Source organism: Schistocerca piceifrons, chromosome 1 (genome assembly GCF_021461385.2).
Source record: "Schistocerca piceifrons isolate TAMUIC-IGC-003096 chromosome 1, iqSchPice1.1, whole genome shotgun sequence".
NCBI lineage: Eukaryota > Metazoa > Arthropoda > Insecta > Orthoptera > Acrididae > Schistocerca > Schistocerca piceifrons.
In genome coordinates, this window is record NC_060138.1 from 351,486,923 (window position 1) to 351,505,735 (window position 18,813).

Genomic DNA, 18,813 nt, shown 5'->3' on the forward strand with positions numbered 1-18,813 from the left:
CTATGGGGGTAAGGAAGTTAGCCTGTATTATTTAGGAAGCAATTCTACATCTATGACCTAAGCTAACATTGCTTACGTCTGTGCGAATGACTTCCGGATTGCTGGGACAACATACTGCATCTCTAGTAGCAGAGTTTCAGGAAACACGTAGTCTGCAATAATCCTGAATCCACCGTGTGTCGGCCCTGAGACAGCCACAGTTGAACTAGTGCCGTCGTACGTAACCCCAGCGGTGTGAACCAGTGCGACCTCAAGGATTCCCTGCACCCTGCTCTTGTTCAGAGACTCACATAAGTCACCTACAAGCTCTAATTAATTCTGCTTTCCAGCCGTGTCAGTTTCTGCTGTATTTTCGAATTCTGAATATATTCGGGGTGATCTATCTTACATGGGGACTTTACGGACATATTCTGTTCGATTTTCTTGATACTTAACGACTCGAAGCTGAGTGCTTGGACACTGAATTCCTCAACCAGTTAGATGCAGTTTAAAAAAGACCTCCTTTGAAAGCAGAAAGGCTTCTGAGGGCTGTTAAGTTACAAATGTCGTAATCGTGAAGTTGCTGGTTCGTATTCATTAGTAGCAACTTTTTTTCCTTTTATTTATGATCAAATACAGAAATTAACGAATATTGAATCATAATTTTAATAATAATAATAACATTATTATTTTTAATACGGTTGTGTGAAATTAAATTAAAATTTGGTAAACAAACGCGAAATGCCTTATTGTTATACGAAAAAGAACTATATACATGAATAATACTGTTCAATCTCTAAAAAATGAAAAGTATTTTTTTTTATAGTTCATGTTCAAAATTTTGGCACCAAATTTTAATTTATTGTGAAAACTCGCATTTTTCATGAAATCAGCAATTAAAAGTTTTACTATGTTATTTTGTTAAAAATGATGATTGAGTATTTTTAATTGATATTTTCATTAGATAATAAATATGAAATTTGTATGCAACTAAAATAAAACTGTTACTAGTGAGATTCCAACTAGTGACTATACAGTCACAAGCATTTTCACCAAGCACTCAGCTACCGATGACTGGCCAGTAAACTTAAAAAAAACAGAGCTCGGATATCTTCTGATCGTTAAGGCCTAAGTTTCGTACTGCTTTAGGAAATTGATACCCGGGTGCTGATCTTCAAGTCATGCAAGTATGAGGAGGCCAGTCCCAATGAGTTGCATCCCAATGAGTTGCACGTCTTGTGTAGCGGCGGTTTGGCTTACTATCGAAGGAGTGCAGTGCGGCAGCCCATTCGTATATAAAAGAACACTTGGCTGCTTGGTAGCTGCTGACTAAGAAGTCGGTGAAATATTTTCGAAAGTTTAATTTTTCACTCAAGACAAGACGCGGCTTGAGCATTTTTTTTTCAAGTATTACTCTTACATTATTCTCCCATCCCTCACCCAAATGGGACGTCTAAGAGGGATCGTAATGATTACGTAAGCAATAGCTACTTTTACATTGGTTATTTAGTGGTTTGTTATATTACTTTCTAGCACTATCGTATGTTACATTTACCACAGTTGAATTCCGCCTCTTAGCGCGCGAAAAGCCAAGGACGCCAGTTGGTAAGCTCCCGTCCCTACCACGAGGAAGCACTTATTTGCAAAATTAATGTCCTAATATTCCACTTTTCTAACTAATAACAAAACTACATCAGTTATAAAAACACCGAGCGAGGTGGCGCAGTGGTTAGCACACTGGACTCGCATTCGTGAGGACGACGGTTCATTCACGTCTCCGGCCGTCCTGATTTAGGTTTTCCGTGATTCCCCTAAATCGCTTAAGGCAAATGCCGTGATGGATCCTTTGAAAGGGCACGGCCGATTTCCTTTCCCATCCTTCCCTAACTCGAGCTTGCGCTCCGTCTCTAATGACCTCGTTGTCGACGGGACGTTAAACACTAATCTCCTCCTCTCCTCCTCCTAGTTACAAAAACACAAACAACGGACTATTTTCAGACTTAGGAGGCTGAGAGGCAGCTTCAACTTTGTAACTTCTTCGTTGACTAGCTCTATTCTATCTTTCGATATGAGAGGGTATGGCCATCTCTTGACTTTAACCTTCTGCACCTTTCTTTGTCATACCGTGCATCAGCGCTTATCCGTTATACCGGCAATACAATAGGTCGGCCGAGCCTTACGTGGCACCCACCCGTTTTACACTGAGGTGAAAAAAGTCATGGAATAGCGAAACGCACATATACAGGAAGCAGTAGTGCAGCTTACACGTGGTATAAAAGGGCAGTACATTGGCGGAGCTGTCATTTGTACTCAGGTGATTCATTTGAAAAGCTTTCCGACGTGATTATGACTGCACGATGGGAAGTAACAGACTTTGAACGCGGAATGGCAATTGGAGCTAGGAGCATCAGGTATTCCATTCCGGAAATCGGTAGAGAATTCAATATACCGAGATCTACAGTGTGAAGAGTGTATCGAGAATAGCAAACTTCAGGCATTATCTCTCATCACAGACATCACAATGGGCGAAGGCCTTCGCTTAATGAGTGAGAGCAGCGGTTTTTGCGTAGAGTTGAATTAATGTGGGATGTATGACGAACGTATCCGTTATGGCAGTGCCGCGAATTTGGCGTTAATGGGCTATGGCAGCAGTCGACGGACGCGAATGATTTTGCTAACAGCACGACATCGCCTGCGGCGCCTCTTCTGGGCTCATAGCCATAGCGGTTGGACCCTAGTCAATAGAAAACGGTGGCTCGGTCAGATGAGCCACAATTTTAGTTGGAATGAAATTGCGTTTGGGTTAGACTGTGACGCAGAGGGCATGAAGACAAATTGTTAACAAGACACTGTGGAAGCTGGTGGAGGATCCATAATGGTGTGCGCTGTGTTTACATGGAATGGACGGGATCTTCTGGTCCAACTGAACCTATCATTGAATGGAAGTGGTCATTTTCGGCTAGTTGGAGACCGTTTTCAGTCATTCATAGACTTCATGTTCTGGATGACAATGCGCAATGTCGCCAGACCGCAAATATTCGCGACTGATTTTGTCGCCCAGATCGACCGACATGAATCCCATCGCGCATTTATGCGACGCAGTCGAGAGGTCAGTTGGCGCACAAACTCCTGTACCGGCAACACTTTCGCAATTAATGACAGCTACTACAGGGGCTGCGTGGCTCAATATTTGTGTAGGGGCTTCAGACTTGTTGAGTCCGTGCCACGTCAAGTTGCTGCACTACACCGCGCAAAAGGAGGTCGTGCACGATATTAGGAGCTAATTAGAATTATATTAATACCGTCAGCTGGTCACGGGCGTTGATATATATCACCGGGGACACGTGAAAATGTGTGCCACGACCGGGACTCGAACCCGGTACCCCCTGCTTCCACGAGTAATGAGTGTGTTGGGGTGGGACACTACGAATGTAGTGTGTGGACACGCAAGGCGAGAATGTGAGTCTCGCGGGAGGCGTGCGCGAGATAGTCCCTGCAGTCGCACCATCCTCTGTGCCCTTGGTGGCACAGATGGATAGAGCGTCTGCCATCTAAGCAGGGGATCCCGGGTTCGAGTCCCAGTCGGGGCACACATTTTACTCCTGTCCCCGGTGATATGTATCAACGCCCGTGAGCAGCTGGCGGTATTAATATAATTCTAATTTCGGTCTAGACGGCTGCAGGTCATCAATGGTGTCTGTTCTTTCGGACATGTCCCAAATAACAGACACCATACCCATATAAGTACCGGGTGATCTAAAAATCAGTATAAATTTGAAAACTTAATAAACCACGGAACAATGTAGAGAGAGAGGTAAAAATTGACACACATGCTTGGAATGACATGGGGTTTTATTAGAACAAAAAAAAAGAAAGTTAGAAAATGTCCGACAGATGGCGCTGGACAGCAAAACGTCAGTGACTGTGCATGACAATCGTGTATAAAAGGAGCTGTAATGAGAGAGAGAATCAGATGCGCCAGCAGTCACAGCATGTTGACGTTACCTGAAAAGGCGCTTTTAGTGAAGCTGTATTAACAGAATGGCAAATGTGCTAGTTCAGCGTTACGATCCTATCGCCATAGGAAGGGGATTCGAACGGGTAAAGGTACGTTGACAAATGCAGCTGTGGCGAGAATGATTTCGAAGTTCGAAGCCACGGGTTGTTTAGACGATAGACCCCGTAGTGACCGACCGAGCACAAGGCGTAATGCTGCTGAGATAGTTTAGGAAGAAATGGAGACTGTAGTGGGTTCGTCTATGCACGGGGAAGTCAGCGCTCGTGCAGTCGCACGTCGCATCGGCATTCCATACACTACTGTTTGGTTGGCACTTAGGCGTACCCTCCGATGCTATCCGTACAAAATCCATCGGCATCATGAAGTGTTACCTAGCGATTTAGTGAAGCGGAGGGCATTTGCAGTGTGGGCGTTTCAAAAGATGGCGGACGATGACGATTGGTTGAATAACATGTTGTGGACCGACGAAGCTCATTTCACGCTCCGAGGGTCTTGTCAACGTCCACAACTGCAGAATCTGGACTACCGAAAATCCTAGAACTGTCGTGGAAACTCCATTGCACGACGAGAAAGTCACCGTATGGTTTGGATTTGCCACATCTACCGTTATCGGGCCTTTTTTCTTCGAGGAAATGCGTGATTCCGGTTTTGTAACTGCTACCGTGACGGGTGAGAGGTACGCCGATATGTTACAGAATCGCATCATCCCCAGCCTGGCTGATAAACACCTGCTGGAACGTACGATGTTTATGCAGGATGGCGCTCCACTCCATATTGCTAGACGCGTGAAAGATCTTCTGCGCGCGTCGTTTGGTGATGATCGTGTGCTCAGCCGCCACTTTCGTCATGCTTGGCCTCCCAGGTCCCCAGACCTCACTCCGTGCGATTTTTGGCTTTGGGGTTACCAGAAGTCGCAAGTGTATCGTGATCGACCGACGTCTCTGGGGATGCTGAAAGACAACATCCGACACCAATGCCTCACCATAACTCCGGACATGCTTTACAGTGCTGTTCACATTATCCCTCGACCACAGCTATTGTTGAGGAATGATGGTGGACATATTGAGCATTTCCTGTAAAGAACACCATCTTTGCTTTGTCTTACTTTGTTATGCTAATTATTGCTATTCTGATCAGATGAAGCGCCATCTGTCGGACATTTTTTGAACTTTTTTTTTTGTTCTAATAAAGCCCCATGTCATTCCAAGCATGTGTGTCAATTTGTACCTCTATATCTACATTATTCCGTGACTTATTCAGTTTTCAAATTTATACTGACTTTTTGATCACCAGGTATATTAGGAGGTATCCCACGACATTTGTGACGTAGGAGACGGCTGGGAACGCGAGGCTGAAGCGCGCGGCGCTGACCTGCTCCTCCTCGAGGCCGCCGATGCTGCCGCAGGAGCGCACGCGGTCGACGGCCAGCTGGTCCCTGGAGCTGGCGAGCAGCAGGTCTCCCGCCGAGCGCCGCTTGCACGACTCCGGCAGCGCGCCGCAGCCGCCGACGCCGCCGCCGCCGCCCGCCCCCGCCAGCAGCGACAGCTTTGTCCGGGAGTCCGCTGCCATCAGCGCAGACTCGAAGCTGCCTCGCCAACTGCAACCACAACACGACGGCGTTCACTCGCTGACACACCACCACCAACATACACAACAACGAGAGAAGACAAAGCGCAGTCAGCACCTGGACACGACTGGTTTAAAAAAAATGGTTCAAATGGCTCTGAGCGCTATGGGACTTAACTTCTGCGGTCATCAGTCCACTAGAACTTAGAACTACTTAAACCTAACGAACCTGCTGCCGTAGCGGTCGCGCGGTTCCAGACTGTAGCGCCTAGAACCGCTCGGCCAACTCGGACGGCCGACTGGCTTCCCCCAGAACTATCATCAGCTGCTCCAGTATTGAAAAATATACAATCTGCTACACAGAAACATGTCTTTAGCAGTTAAGAATGGTATTAGGTGTAGGAGTAATCCACTAAATTACAGGCCTATATCGTTAACGTCGATATGCAGCAGGATTTTAGAACATATATTGTGTTCGAACATTATGAATTACCTAAGGAAACGGTCTATTGACACACAGTCAACATGGGTTTAGGAAACATCGTTCCTATCAAACACAATTAGCTCTTTATTCACATGAAGTGCTGAGTGTTATTGACAAAGGACTTCAAATCGATTCCGTATTCCTGGATTTCCGGAAGGCTTTTGACACTGTACCACACAAGCGGCTCGTAGTTGGGTTGGGTTGTTTGGGAGAAGAGACCAAACTGCGACGTCATCGGTCTCATTGGATTAGGGAAGGACGGGGAAGAAAATCGGCCGTGCCCTTTCAAAGGGACCATCCCGGCATTTGCCTGGAGCGATTTAGGGAAATCACGGAAAACCTAAATCAGGATGGCTCGTAGTAAAATTGCGTGTTTATGGAATATCGTCTCAGTTATGTGAATGGATTAGCGATTTCCTATCAGAGATGTTACAGTTCGTAGTAATATACGGAAAGTCATCGAGTAAAACAGAAGTGATTTCTGGCGTTCCCCAAGATAGTGTTATAGGCCCTTTGCTGTTCCTTTTCTATATAAACGATTTGGGAGACAATCTGAGCAGCCGTCTTCGGTTCTTTGCAGATGACGCTGTCGTTTATCGACTAATAAAGTCATCAGAAGACCAAAAAACTGCAAAACGATTTAGAAAAGATATCTGAATGGTGCGAAAAGTGGCAGTTGACCCTAAATAACGAAAAGTGTGAGTTCATCCACATGAGTGCTAAAAGGAACTCGTTAAACTTCCGTTACACGATAAATCAGTCTAATCTAAAAGCCGTTAATTCAACTAAGTACCTAGGTATTACAATTACGAACAACTTAAATTGGAAAGAACACATAGAAAATGTTGTGGGGAAGGCTACCCAAAGGCTGCGTTTTATTGGCAGGACACTTAGAAAATGTAACAGACCTACTAAGGAGACTGCCTACACTACGCTTGTCCGTCCTCTTTTAGAATACTGCTGCGCGGTGTGTGATCCTTACCAGACAGGATTGACGGAGTACATCGAAAAAGTTCGAAGAAAGGCAGCACGTTTTGTATTATCGCGAAATATGGGAGTGAGTGTCACAGAAATGATACGAGATTTGGGCTGGAAGCCATTAGAAGAAAGGCATTTTTCGTTGCGACGGAATCTTCTCACGAAATTCCAATCACCAACTTTCTCCTCCGAATGCGAAAATATTTTGTTGACACCGACCTACATAGGGCGGAACGATCACCACGATAAAATAAGGGAAATCAGAGCTCGTACGGAAAGATATAGGTGTTCATTCTTTCCGCGTGCTGTACGAGATTGGAATAATAGAGAATTGTGAAGGTGGTTCGATGAACACTCTGCCAGGCACTTTAATGTGATTTGCAGAGTATCCATGTAGATGTAGATGTAGAAGAGACCTCGTTGCATGAACCTCAGACACTGGAAAGTACTGCACTGCCCTTACCTTAGATTCCTCGGGGAAAAAAGAAGTCCACAGTAGTTGGAGCAAAGCACAGATCACACTTGCCTATATACAGGAAGGGTAGTAAAAGTAATCCGTAAATCAATATTCTTGACAGCCCTCTGTTGTAGAATCTTAGTACATAATATGATCTTAAACGTAATGAGGTATCTCGAACAAAATTACCTCCTCCTCCTCCACGCCGTACAGTATGGACTCCGGAAACATCTATCATAGGAAACCTTCGTCTACGTCTACGTGATTACCCTGCTATTCACAATAAAGTGGCTGGCAGAGGGTTCAATGAACCACCTTCAAGCTATCCTTCTACCGTTCCACTCTCGAACGGCGCGCGGGAAAAACGAGCACTTAAATTTTTCTGTGCGAGCCCTGATTTCCCTTATTTTATCGTGATGATCATTTCTCCCTATGTAGGTGGGTGCCATCAGAATGTTTTCACAATCGGAGGAGAAAACTGGTGATTGAAATTTCATGAGAAGATCCCGCCGCAAAGAAAAATGCCTTTGTTTTAATGATTGCCGCTCCAATTCACGTATCATGCCTGTGACACTATCTCCCCTATTTCGCGATAGTACAAAACAAGCTGCCCTTCTTTGTACATTCGATGTCATCCGTCAGTCCCACCTCATGCGGATCCGACACCGCACAGCAATACTCCAGAATAGGGAGGACAAGCGTGGTGCAAGCAGTCTCTTTAGTAGACCTGTTGCACCTTTTAAGTGCTCTGCCAATGAATCGCAGTCTTTTGTTTGCTCTACCCACAACATTATCTATGTGATCGTTCCAATTTAGGGTATTTGTAATTGTAATCCATAAGCATTTAGCTGAATTTACAGCCTTCAGATTTGTGTGACTTATCGCGTAATCGAAATTTAGCTGATTTCTTTTAGTACTCATGTGACTAACTTCACACTTTTCTTTCTTCAGGGTCAATTACCACTTTTCGCACAATACAGATAATTTATCTAAATCTCTTTGCAATTCGCTTTGATGATCTGATGATTTTACAAGACGGTAAATGACAGCATCATCTGCGAACAACCTAAGACGGCTATTGAGATCTTCTCCTATGTCGTTAATATAGGTCAGGAACAACTGAGGGCCTATAGCACTTCTTGGAGAACGCCGGATATTACTTCTGTTTTACTCCATGATTTTTCGTCTATTACTACGAACTCTGACCTTTCTGACGGGAAATCGTAAATCCGGTCGCACAACTGAGGCGATATTCCATAGGAACGCAGTTTGGTTGGAAGACGATTGTGAGGAACGGTGTCTAAAGCCTTAAGGAAATCTAAAAATATGGAATCAATTTGACATCCCCCTTCATCCCCAAATTTACGATATTTCAGTGCCTATGTTATCCTGATACGACGCAAAGTTTCTTTATGGAACAGACACTGCGGCGACTACAACCGTTATGAAATACATTAAATGTATTCGCAATTGCGAATAAGGGCAATTTTCACTGTCGTTATTCCATTCTACAGCTGATGGTTGTCCTTATTCGTTATTACGAATACATTCAATGAAACTGAATTTCTTGACTTTCGAAGAATACTGGACTCAGTACCACAACTACACTTATTATTGAAGTACTGTCATACGGGGTATCAAGAGAAAACTCGTGACTGTGAGTTGGGTCCCCTGCTGTACACGTTGTATATTAACGACTTTGTGGGCAATATTTATAGTAACCTCAGCTTTTTCGCATCTGATACGATTATCTCTAATGAAGCGCACAAATACACTCCTGGAAATGGAAAAAAGAACACATTGACACCGGTGTGTCAGACCCACCATACTTGCTCCGGACACTGCGAGAGGGCTGTACAAGCAATGATCACACGCACGGCACAGCGGACACACCAGGAACCGCGGTGTTGGCCGTCGAATGGCGCTAGCTGCGCAGCATTTGTGAACCGCCGCCGTCAGTGTCGGCCAGTTTGCCGTGGCATACGGAGTTCCATCGCAGTCTTTAACACTGGTAGCATGCCGCGACAGCGTGGACGTGAACCGTATGTGCAGTTGACGGACTTTGAGCGAGGGCGTATAGTGGGCATGCGGGAGGCCGGGTGGACGTACCGCCGAATTGCTCAACACGTGGGGCGTGAGGTCTCCACAGTACATCGATGTTGTCGCCAGTGGTCGGCGGAAGGTGCACGTGCCCGTCGACCTGGGACCGGACCGCAGCGACGCACGGATGCACGCCAAGACCGTAGGATCCTACGCAGTGCCGTAGGGGACCGCACCGCCACTTCCCAGCAAATTAGGGACACTGTTGCTCCTGGGGTATCGGCGAGGACCATTCGCAACCGTGTCCATGAAGCTGGGCTACGGTCCCGCACACCGTTAGGCCGTCTGCCGCTCACGCCCCAACATCGTGCAGCCTGCCTCCAGTGGTGTCGCGACAGGCGTGAATGGAGGGACGAATGGAGACGTGTCGTCTTCAGCGATGAGAGTCGCTTCTGCCTTGGTGCCAATGATGGTCGTATGCGTGTTTGGCGCCGTGCAGGTGAGCGCCACAATCAGGACTGCATACGACCGAGGCACACAGGGCCAACACCGGGCATCATGGTGTGGGGAGCGATCTCCTACACTGGCCGTACACCACTGGTGATCGTCGAGGGGACACTGAATAGTGCACGGTACATCCAAACCGTCATCGAACCCATCGTTCTGCCATTCCTAGACCGGCAAGGGAACTTGCTGTTCCAACAGGACAATGCACGTCCGCATGTATCCCGTGCCACCCAACGTGCTCTAGAAGGTGTAAGTCAACTACCCTGGCCAGCAAGATCTCCGGATCTGTCCCCCATTGAGCATGTTTGGGACTGGATGAAGCGTCGTCTCACGTGGTCTGCACGTCCAGCACGAACGCTGGTCCAACTGAGGCGCCAGGTGGAAATGGCATGGCAAGCCGTTCCACAGGACTACATCCAGCATCTCTACGATCGTCTCCATGGGAGAATAGCAGCCTGCATTGCTGCGAAAGGTGGATATACACTGTACTAGTGCCGACATTGTGCATGCTCTGTTGCCTGTGTCTATGTGCCTGTGGTTCTGTCAGTGTGATCATGTGATGTATCTGACCCCAGGAATGTGTCAATAAAGTTTCCCCTTCCTGGGACAATGAATTCACGGCGTTCTTATTTCAATTTCCAGGAGTGTATTAAGTCGCTTCTTCATGAGATTTCAAAGTTGTCCAAAGATTGCCTTCTTCCTTTAAATTTTCAGAAACGTAACGTTCTGCACTTCATGAAGGGATAAAAGTAGTATCCTAAGGTTACAATATCAACGAGTCACAATGTGAGTCGGTCAACTCTTTACAACTACCTGAATCCAACAATTTTTAAGGATAGGCGCACAGGGGGCGTAAATACTGATCGGAATAAGAACAAGAAAGAAAGACGGTCTGAGAATTAACCAGGACTGATACACGAGTTCTCACAGGGTCATTACGTCGAAGTAGCGTCATAAAGGAACTACTACTGTCGCACTGATGTCAATCGCTAACACTGCCTCTGTTTTAACAGTACGTTTGTTCACAGATGTGCCACCTACACAAGTGGATAGTTCAAGAATAGTGTTCTTGCTGCTACTGCACTAGGATATTGAACGATCCCGAAGGTCGGTGAGCGGATGCTGAAGCAGATATGCAAACTGACCGAAGGCTTCCGATGTTTGCCGATTTCTGCCGACTGAGGAGTGGAGCGAGGCTATTAGAAATGGAGTGCTTCGAAGTGTTTGACAAATGAATAAGCGAAATGGAAAACAGACCACATATATCACATAATTTAATTCGACTTCAATATCCTGTCAAGATACGCCGTAGGTGACAGGTATCTATCTTATCTTGAAAAATGTGCATCGGATTTTGATACAAAATATAGCAGAGATTCTGACACAGCGGAGCCAGTCAATGAAGTAGCTCCTGCCAAGTGCCAGTTGAAAGAACTGATGGTGAGCATTGACACGCTTCCCATTTGAATTTTTTGAAAGTTTTTATTTTATTTTTTTCCAAAGTATGGGTTAAGAGATGCTTAGACAAACATTAAGCAGCATTGACTATACTTATGACAATGTTAGCGACTGCAGCATCAACCGAATTATAGTCGAGTGCTGGCGTGAAAAGACTATCATAGTTTGCTATCTTGTCGATAGAACACGACACAGCTACTACAATGGACATCAATGGCATGGCACAATCCATGAGTTTGCTTCGGTCATATGGCGGAAACGCAGTGTAAAATTACAATGCAACGAAACTCCTGGAAAGGGATACTTTCTCAACTTTTAATTACAGCCCTTACCCGCTTATTCCAAATTACTAAATCATGCACTATTTATAATTTATGAGGAATAAATGAAATCTGCTCTATATTAAACATCGTGGTAAAATCAATTTACAGCGACTGTCACGAACAGTTTTGTCTTCCTTTCAGTTTTTTTAGGAAGTTTACTCATCTTGTGATTTATTTACTACAATAATAGATTTACATATACTAAGATGGTATCTGTTCTTTCGGACATGTCCGAAAGAACAGATACCATCGGTGACCATGCAGCTCGTTAGAATGAAATTACAATGAAATGAACACCCTTAGCTGCTTACAGGCGTTGACATACGTCCACGGGGACAAATGAAAATGTGTGCCCCTACCGGGACTCGAACCCGGGATCCCCTGCTTACATGGCAGACGCTCCATCCATCTGTGTCCTCGGTGGCTCAGATGGATAGAGCGTCTGCCATGTAAGCAGGAGATCCCGGATTCGAGTCGGGGCACACATTTCCATCTGTCCCCGTTGACGTATGTCAACGCCTGTAACCAGCTAAGGGTGCTCATTTCATTGTAATTTAATAATAGATTTAATTTGTTGTGGACAGCATCTGACACAAATACAGTTCATTTAAATATTAGTTGTTCAATTTTTCTCCAGTTCTATTAGATATAGGTACGGTACAAAATTATCAAATCTACTAAATCTGTGTAGAAAAAAAGGAAAAACAACTCAGAATAAAGGCCGTTTACCCGAGAGGTGGGGGGGGGGGGGGAGTGGGGGAGGGAACGCAGCTTTGAATTTATGCCAACTGCCTATGATTAACTCGGTATTTCTCTGGTCGTGTACTGTCCTTACCCTGAACGGTCCTTTGAACACCTCAGTGCTGGACTAGGCATGGTCTTTTGCCATTCCTATGCCCTTGTGTGTTTTGTGTCCATAGGATTAATAATTGGTGCAATTGGTGCAGGGAACTAGCAGTTGACCACGGACGCATGTCAACGTAACGTGCTGCGCACTAATAGAAAAGGTAATGAGACCAAATACTGTTCGACTGCGTTATTTGCGGCAAACCACTGGAAGCAGAAACTATCGTCAAATACGTAGAAGTGACCGTCCAGAGCGACCTAGTGTGGAATAAGCACATGAATTCCTGGGTAACATTCGTTGGAAGAATCGTAAGTAAATGTAATGAATGCACGAAAGAACTGCCTTACAAAACACTTGTTCAACCGCTTCCTGAATACTGAATATTTCTTCCATAAGGGACGGCATTATGAGGGCTGCGACTGCTCATCAATACAAATAAAACAGTTTCCGAATCAGTGACAAAATAAACAAGTGATTGACGCAGAAACTGTTTCATTTGTATTTCTGAACACTGTTCATCGGTCTGGGACCCTTACCAGGTTCTCGAGGGAGGGAGGGAGGGAGGGAGGGAGGGAGGAGAGAGAGAGAGAGCGTTTCGCCATGGGATCGTTTAGTCGACGCAACAAGAGCATTGCGGAGGTTCTCAACAAACACCAGTGGCAGAAGCTGCAGGGCAGACATTGTGAATTACGCAGATATTTACTACTGAAATTCGAAAAGAGTATATTCCGAGAAGAATCGGCCAACATGTTACCTTCTTCCAAATATGTCTCGGGAAGGGAAATGAACACAACGAGATAATTAGAGAAATCGGAGCTAACAACGAGATTTATCGACCATCATTCTTCCGACGCTCCACTGGCGAATGACCGAACCGAAGATCAGAAGTGTAACAGTTGTTTTAGAAATCAGGGAAGTAATAAATCGAAAAAGAATGACTATATACTCCTCATCACACACCTACAGTGACTTTCAGAGAATAGGCATTTCGGAGCTTGTTTTCGTGGCTTGGGCTTATTCATTTTCGTTCCTAAATTATCGGTGAATATTACTCCTGCGTCACACAGTAACGCAGTAGGTAATGTGAGTACCGACCAAAACGGCAATGTACACTACTGGCCATTAAAATTGCTACACCGACAAGAAATGCAGATTGTAAACGGGTATTCATTGGACAAAAATATTATACTAGAACTGACATTTGATTACATTTTCACGCGGTTTGGGTGCATAGATCCTCAGAAATTGGTACCGAGAACAACCACCTCTGGCCGTAATAACGGCCTTGATACGCCTGGGCATTGAGTCAAACAGAGCTTGGATGGCGTGTACAGGTACAGCTGCCCATGCAGCTTCAACACGATATCACAGTTCATCAAGAGTAGTGACTGGCGTATAGTGACGAGCCAGTTGCTCGGCCACCATTGACCAGACGTTTTCAATTGGTGAGAGATCTGGAGAACGTGCTGGCCAGTATCCAGAAAGGCCCGTACAGGACCTGCAACATGCGGTCGTGCATTATCTTGCTGAAATGTAGTGTTTTGCAGGGATCGAATGAAGGGTAGAGCCACGGGTCGTAGCACATCTGAAATGTAACGTCCACTGTTCAAAGTGCCGTCAATGCGAATAAGAAGTGACCGAGACGTGTAACCAATGGCACCCCATACCATCACGGCGGGTGATACGCCAGTATGGCAATGACAAATACACGCTTCCAATGTGCGTTCACCGCGACGTCGCTAAACACGGACGCGACCGTCATTATGCTGTAAACAGAACCTGGATTCATCCGAAAAAATTACGTTTTGCCATTCGTGCACCCAGGTTCGTCGTTGAGTACACCATCGCAGGCGCTCCTGTCTGTGATGGAGCGTCAAGGGTGACCGCAGCCACGGTCTCCGAGCTGATAGTCCATGCTGTTGCAAACGTCGTCGAACTGTTCGTGGAGATGGTTGTTGTCTTGCAAACGCCCCCATCTGTTGACTCAGGGATAGAGACGTGGCTGCACGATCCGTTACAGCTATGCGGATAAGATGCCTGTCATCTCGACTGCTAGTGATACGAGGCCGTTGGGATCCAGCACGGCGTCCCGTATTGCCCTCCTGAACCCACCGATTCCATATTCTGCTAACAGTCATTGGATCTCGACCAACGCGAGCAGCAATGTCGCGATACGATAAACCGCAATCTCGATAGGCTACAATCCGATCTTTATCAAAGTCGGAAACGTGATGGTAGGCATTTCTCCTCCTTACACGAGGCATCACAACAACGTTTCACCACGCAACGTCGGTCAACAGCTGGTTGTGTATGCGAAATCGGTTGGAAACTTTCCTCATTTCAGCACATTTTAGGTGTCGCCACCGGCGTCAACCTTGTGTGAATGCTCTGAAAAGCTAATCATTTGCATATCGCAGCATCTTCTTCACGTCGGTTAAATTTGGCGTCTGTAGCACGTCACCTTCGTGGTGTAGCAATTTTAATGGCTAGTAGTGTAATTATTGTGCCTTTGCGGGCGGAGCTATGAATGAGCACCAGGGATGTGAATGAAAGCTGCAGAGTGGTGAGGGTGTGACGCCGGTGGCAGCCGTGCCCGTGCGCAGCTGGGACTGCTGACGGCGCCGCGGAGGCGGAAGTTGTGACGTCAGCCGGAACGTGCCTCCCGAAGGTGAGTCGCGGACACTCAGGGACACAAGGCACACCAACTGGCATCAGGCGGCAGCCCAACTTCGCAGGTCCTAGCAGAGCCCACCACAGAGGGCACGAGCTTTACATTCGTTCACTTCACCCTACTTTACGCCATTTGAAACGATGACGTGCTAGGTGTAGCATTTTCCATCCTCTCTCTCCTCTCCTACCCCTTTGTCAGTGGTCGCTTTTCAAGTGTAATAGCCTCGTGTGGCTCCCACGATGGTACGAGAATTTCAATTTGACGCCAGATCCGCCAGATGGAAGTCGATACTATTGCTTATTTCGTCGAGCAGCTACTCATTTGACCCTACGAGCCTGTTTCGACCTCACTCCACATCTCATTTCTTTCACAGTGTTTTTCCCACCGCTGTTTCCATGATTTGCCAAGTTTGGTTTGATTTTAAGTTCTTGACTGAATGCCCCTTCTATCGCCACAGTCGTAAGTTAACCTAGGCCAAAGTAGTCGTGTGTGCCATTCCTCTCTGAATCGTGTAAACTTTAGCCTGTTCAAATGGTTCAAATGGCTCTGAGCACTATGGGACTCAACTGCTGAGGTCATTAGTCCCCTAGAACTTAGAACTAGGTAAACCTAACTAACCTAAGGACATCACAAACATCCATGCCCGAGGCAGGATTCGAACCTGCGACCGTAGCGGTCTTGCGGTTCCAGACTGCAGCGCCTTTAACCGCACGGCCACTTCGGCCGGCCTTTAGCCTGTATGTTATCGTATTTGAACTGCTTGCGTATCGTATTCTTCGAGATGCAGATCGGTGAATAATCCGGAATTTGCCTGAAAACCACATTCATGCTCACCGGTGGACCAGACCAACGTCGCTGCGTGGTTTAGATCCTGGCCTGGCTTATTTCCGTGTCCCACGAACTTCCGTGCTATGCTTTAAGCCGAAACAGCAGATCCCATTCCAGATAGTATCGCCACAGAAAAATTTAACAGCCGCCGGTTTTGTGACTATTTCCCAGGTTAACGTAACTAGATATTAGCGCGCCCGGTTAGCCGTGCAGCCTAACGCACTGCTTTCCGGGCGGGAAGGCGTGCCGGTCCCCGACACGAATCCGCCAGGCTGATTAGTGTCGAGGTCCGGTGTGCCGGCCAGTCTGTGGATGGTTTTGAAGGCGGTTTTCCATGTGCCTCGGCGAATGTGAGCTGGTTCCCCTTATTTCGCCTCAGTTACACTATGTCGGCGATTGTTGCGCAAACGCTTTCTTCACGTACGCGTACACCACAATTACTCTACCACGCAAACATTCGGGTTACACTCGTCAGGTGTGGGCATTCTTGGGCGGGTCCACTGGGGACTGAACAGCACAATAAGCCTGGGTTCGGTGTGGGACGGCGGACGAGTGAGTCGACTGCTGTAGCCTGTTGTGGGGCTGTATGCCACTTGAGACTACGGAGGGGACGAAGCCTCTCCGTCGTTCCTAGGTCCCCAGTTCAATACAATACAAGACAAGTAGATATTAGCTTTGTCATTAAGGGAAACATCTGTACAGCACGAGAGACGGTCTGCCGCCTAGAAAGGAACACTGCAACGAGGAATTTTTGTACCGGTATATGTAAGTCGAAAAACCAGAAATCAGACCCACATTCAGGAAATAAACAGTATGGGAAGATGTGGGTGTTGTATATTGTCGTCCTGGACAAGGTCTTTGGTGATGGTGGCATCGCATTGCCTTACGCCGACGTCAAGTACGTATCTCTGTCATTGGCAGCCGGTAATGACGATTTTACAGTATAGTATAGTATAGTGCAGTGTTGCTGTAAGTGCGCGAAGAGATTGAGTGAAACCCCGTGCAAATATGTAGCCTACTCCTATCGAATAGCATCAAAGGAACCACAAGCTTAAAGTCTTCTTCTTTAGAAGATGCGTATAAAATTTTTAGTAAGAAAATGTGCTCCTCCAGCAGGCCTAATATACACGGTGAAAATTTCTCCCACCACCAGGGTTCGAACTGGCTACCCACGAATCGAGCGGAAGCGCTCGAGAGTGCGACAGTGACCGCAGCTATAGAGACGGGATCGGTATCTGTAAGGAACTCCATGCTGAAATTGTAGCTACACAATTATGATATACATTTGAAATTAGTAACGTTGTAAACCGAGGCTTCCATATTGCACGATAACCTGTCCATGGGGACAGCAACGGTTTGCATCAGATACGCGCACACTACTGGAATCACTCTTACGGCAGCGTTGGGATTGGACGTATTTGCCGTCTTTCTCCTCAAAGTAAGATGAAGAAGTTGCAGCAATGACCTTATTACCCAGGCAAAAAAAAAAGCGACACACTCAAGGACAATGTCATTTTATTGGCAAGTGAAGTCACAGATAGTTCATTATTGTAGGAGTATACGACGACAAATTCAGACGAAATGAAACAAAAGTCATATAAAGCGTGCTCAGACAGTCGCAACGATACCGTATACCTCCCTATCGCGGCAACGCAGGCGTGTATCCTCACATGAAAACGATCAAACTGTGATACACTATCCCAAGCATTTTGCGCCTTGGTTGCAACTCGGCAATGCCTCTTGCAGGCCCTGATGAACAAGCAAGTTCCAGCTTTATCGTGTCCCATACGTGTTCAATCGGCGAGAGATGTGGTGGTCCTGCTGGCCAGGACAGTTGTACACCACGAAAAGCGCACTGCGTCGACACAGTCGTTTGTGGACGTGCATTGTCCTGTTGAAAAAGCACACCATCTCACTTTCGCAGAAAGGCATTAGTACAGGGATATCAACCTGTGAAATGTAGCGGGTATTGGTTACTTTACCCTGCAGAAACACCAACGAGGAGTAGATCAGTGTTTAACGTTCCTTCGACAACGAAGTCATTAGAGACGGAGCACAAGCTCGGTTTAGGGAAGGATGGGGAAGGCAATCGACCCTGCCTTTTCAAAGGAACCGTCCCGGTAACTGATTGAAGCGATTTTACGGAAATCACGGGAAACCTAAAACAGGATGGCCGGACAGGGATCTGAACCGTCGTCCTCCCGAATGCGAGACCAGTGTGCTCACTGTACCACCTCGCTCGGTATAAATGCCAAATGTGACCACGAGCTGTAATTAATGGTCTTCCACACCTGTGATAGGTTTGTGTGTCGTGGTCGAATGCACTCTGGAATAGGCAGCCTGCCAAGTTTATGCCATACACGTGTACGTCCATTATTCACCTACAAACATAACCTGCTATCATCACTAAGTGCGACAGGCCGCCATTCCAATCTCCAGTCAACTCTTTTAAGAGACCAGAGCAACCACGCTTGCCGATGTAGTGGTGTCAATGGTAGCCTGGCAAAAGGCAGAGGTGATCTTAATCCCACTGCAATCAGACGGTCCCCAATCGTCCCTGACGCCACAGCAGGTGGAACATGTGCCAAGATTTCGTCCCTGAATGATGTTCGGTCGGCCATCGCTGTACGCATGCGTCGATCTCGACATGCATCTGC

General features: G+C 46.5%; 1 protein-coding gene across 1 annotated transcript in view; it reads right to left on the reverse strand.

Moving 5' to 3' along the window:
• The window catches only part of LOC124784399, a 513,236-nt gene that overhangs the window by 392,957 nt on the left and 101,466 nt on the right, over positions 1–18,813 (reverse strand). The window contains exon 3 of the mRNA XM_047254096.1: positions 5,369–5,594. Within this exon, the coding sequence (XP_047110052.1) occupies positions 5,369–5,594 (226 nt within the window). The remainder of the gene's footprint in view (positions 1–5,368; positions 5,595–18,813) is intronic.